Here is a 3,992-nt window from a genome sequence, read left to right as displayed (position 1 = left end):
AATCGAATAGTCCAAATTTAATTAGATTTTAAATTGGATTTCAATTGGAATCCAATTTTTCACGACGTGTCCATCTAAGTTTTTTTATTTTTGTGACAAGTGAATTATTGGAGGCAAAAACTAGAGTCTAAAACCAATTAAAATTTAAATCATAAATATATATATATATATATATATATATGTATATATATATAATGAGAAATCATTACATATTTTAAAAATATATGGTTTAAAAAAAGTGTAAACTAACCCTATGTATAATTTGAATCTATATGTATAGAGCTACACATTAGTTTGTGTAATGTAAGACAAAACAAAAAAAAAAAAATAAAAAAAAAAAACTTATTTTTAAAAGTAGAAAAATTAAAAAGCAATGGATAATTTAAGGAAAAACCTAGCCTATAATTGGTTTCCTAAGTTTGTCACCAAGATAAGTTACCTCAACTATGCCTTTGTCCTTACTAAAGTCAACAACCTCTAAAGTGTGCCATGGATTTGTCCCCTTCTTCAAAACAAATAAATGTAAATCTTTCCTCTCAAAAACACGGTCACTTTCTACTCACAGTCCCAAGTATTTGGGAAAAATGCAACCAGGTGAGAATGAAAGGAGGGAGGGACGACACTAGAAAAGTTGTCAAATTCAGTAGTTATTTTTTCATTTTTTTCAAAAAAAAATTTCTTAAAATGGTTTACCAACATATACGTAAAACTCATATATATATATATATATATAAACATGATTTCCCTGTTTGATCTAAACATTTTTGTATGTCCAAAATATCTCATTCAGTAACTAATAATTTCTCCTACAAAGGTTTTAGGAATAAGGTCAATAACATCAAACAACTCTCCATAAAATTCTCTTTCTTGAACTTGACTTTTATATTTTTCAAAAACACCCCTACACCCTAAGTTTAAGTATGATAAAACTTGAGGACAATATGGTAAAAATACATCTTTAACTCTACTTAAAACTTTGCCTACAAAATAAGACCACTCTCCCACTAACTCATGTCTTTCAAAATTCACCTTGATGGTCTAATTAACCCACTAATACCGTCTAAAATTGTCAACTTGCTTCTCTGTCCCCGGTATAGACGCAACTGCCTTAAAAATGCCTAAATTGACATTTTTTCACAAAATGAAATTGAAACACAATCAGAAATTGGGAAAAACTTGGGTCCTCATAAAATGATTATTCATCAAGTAAAATTCTACCTCAGCCATGTTAGTAACATAATTGGGAATTGTTGGCAGTGCTCTGCTTCCAACGTGGACGAATGATTCAACTGTAAAATTCTGAAATCGAACCTCAATCTTTGGAAACTCCAAATCTACTCTGTAACACCAAATTTGGGAGAGAGGAATAAAAACCAAAAACTATTAAGTATCAACCACAATAAAATGTGCAATTTAGAAGAAAATTCAGCTTGAAGATAATACATACTCACAGGAAATGCACTAAGAAAAGCAATGGCACATCGACAAAAAAATCATAGTGAAACAGAGAAAAAAAAAATTACTGATCCAAATTTCGAAATAATGCAGGATGGAAGTGAAATCAGAATTGAGAAATGGTAAAAGGCCAAATAATTCAGATCATACGCAAGAAAAAAAAAATTCAAATAAAAAAATAAAATAAAAGAATAATTAACCCATCAAAACCAATCCTCTGTTCGTTGCTGAGAAACAGAGAATTTCAGTTTCCAAAAGATCAGAAACTTAACCGAGCATAATCCACAAATTCTGTCCAATTACGCTCAGTTAACTAAACAGAGCCATGCAACTTCAAACTTTCTATTTCCTTCCCTACATTTTCTCAGCAACCAAACAGAGCCAAATAGTAATATATAATTTCACACACACAGACTAGGGGTGTCAATTCGGGTTAGCGTGTCGGGTTCGTGTCGTGTCGAGGTAGGGGTATTCGACTAAATGGCTCAACCCTAACCCGACCCATTTAATAATCGTGTCATGATCCTTCAACCCTAACCCGACCTGTTAATAAGGCGGGTTGACCTGACCTAACCCATTTGACACGCTTAATAAACGAGTCGTGTTGGGTTAACACGAATGTAACACAACCCATTTCAACTTACATAATATTAAATCTAACATCCATCTAGAAATTATTTTTTTTACATCCCAAAAAGCAATGCATACACTTCAAGTTTTCAATCCATATTCAAAATAATATAGTTTAACAAAAATATAACATTCATCTAGAACATAAGTTTTTTACACTCCAAAAGAAGTGCATACACTTCAACCCAAATTCAAAATAACAAAGCTTAACAAAAATAAAATAACATAATTCAACAAAAATATAATATCCTTGAAACTTGCCAAATGCTAAGAATCAATATTGAAAGAATTTGAGCAAACAGTAGACTAATCCTGACTATGACCATGATTATCATCCATAGATTCTTTGTTGATGTCCAAATTCATAACATCTTCCACAATCTCATCCATTTTCATTTGTGCAAGTTCTATGCCAAAAAAAAAAAAAAAGTATTAGTAGCTCTAGGGTCTATAAAGTTTCAATTACTCCCTTATAAATTTTTGTAATTACTCACTTTTCTTTTTAATTTTAAAATAAAATAAATATTTATTTGTTATACGAGTTAAACGGGTTGTGTTATGTGGGTCATTTCGGGTTGACACAAATAAATTGGCGTGTTAAACGTGTCTATTGTGGGTTACGCGGGTTGACCTACTTATGACACATTTCTTACCGTGTCGCTTTCGGGTCGACCCGTTTATGACCCAAACCCATTAAGGTCCAACCCTAACCCAAAAAAACCCGTGTTGGGTTCGTGTCGTGTTCGCGGGTTGGGTCGAACATTGACACCCCTAAACATACAGCAAGTAAAACAGAGAAACTAAAAAACGTCAAATTCAGCTTCCAAAAGATCAGAAACTCAACCGATCATAATCCTCACAAATTGTTCAACTACACTCAGTTAACTAAACAACGCCACACACAACTCCAAACTTTTCTTTTCCTTTCCTACACTTCCTCAACAACCAAACACAGCCATTACACGAAATTTCTTAAGAGATAAAAGAGAAGAAGAAAAAAAATTTATTACGCGTCAAATCGGCTTCTCATGCGTTGGAAGAATCGCTTGGGGTCGTCATCGACGGAGGTAACGAGTCGATCAAGCACGAGCTTTTGCTCCTGAGCTTGGAGCTCAATGACCTCAATCTCCATGTGATCTCCAACCATGTTCTTGAAACTTAAATTAAAACAACTCTACTTAAAAAAAGAATGTCACCCTGTTTCACCTTAAAAAAAAAAGGGTAAGGAAACAGAAAATTCAAGGAAAAAAAAATGTGACAAAAAGAAACCGGTATGTCTTGATGATAAAGTTGTTTTTTTTTTTTTTTTTTTTTTTTTTTCAGTTCCCAATTATATCAATCACAACTTTTAAGAGACAACTATTTGAATTAGTAGCATTTGTTCAAACATTCAAAAATAAAAAACTACCAACCCACAAAATCATGAATCCATGATTCCATTAGGAAAAAAAATAATTATGAATCCATGATCAATTGCGAGTTGCCACACTACGATTTTTTTCTCTCTTCTCCCACTTCATTGTAGAAAAAAATAAGATCATTTCACGGCCAACTCCATTTGAAGAATATCGATATTTTTATAGTTGGTGACACCATTTTTTTGTTGGTGGAGGGGCTTAAAACTTCACCATTCATATCAACGAGTTTCTCAAAAAAAAAAAAAAAAAAAAAAAAAACTCCACTATTCATGGCTTCTCCTAGAAATTAACCCCGAAATCCTTTCCTCATGGCTTTCATCTTCTTCATCGCTTTCGTCCCTAAACACCTTCCTCATCATCATCATTCTCTCGAAGTAATTCCCATACATGCCTTCTTGCGTGTACCCATTTCCATTGTTGTAAAACACCACATGCCCGTGCCACTCCTAGACTCTACAACTAGAGTGAGAATCCTCGTGATATGAAATG

The 3,992-nt window shown here is 32.9% G+C and overlaps 1 protein-coding gene across 1 annotated transcript; it reads right to left on the bottom strand.

Moving 5' to 3' along the window:
- Window positions 1-947: 947 nt before the first annotated feature.
- LOC126729094 (ABC transporter G family member 32-like) lies at window positions 948-3,233 on the bottom strand. Its single transcript, XM_050434819.1, has 3 exons — window positions 3,096-3,233; window positions 1,219-1,339; window positions 948-1,118 (listed from the first exon to the last, which is right to left on the bottom strand). The coding sequence occupies exons 1-3, from the start codon at window positions 3,230-3,232 to the stop codon at window positions 1,026-1,028; spliced, it is 351 nt and encodes a 116-aa protein (XP_050290776.1). The 5' UTR covers window position 3,233; the 3' UTR covers window positions 948-1,025.
- Between the last annotated feature and the right edge of the window lie 759 nt (window positions 3,234-3,992).

Source organism: Quercus robur, chromosome 5 (assembly GCF_932294415.1).
Source record: "Quercus robur chromosome 5, dhQueRobu3.1, whole genome shotgun sequence".
NCBI lineage: Eukaryota > Viridiplantae > Streptophyta > Magnoliopsida > Fagales > Fagaceae > Quercus > Quercus robur.
The sequence above is the reverse complement of the archived record's forward strand: the minus strand, read 5'-3'. Positions and strand labels throughout refer to the sequence as shown.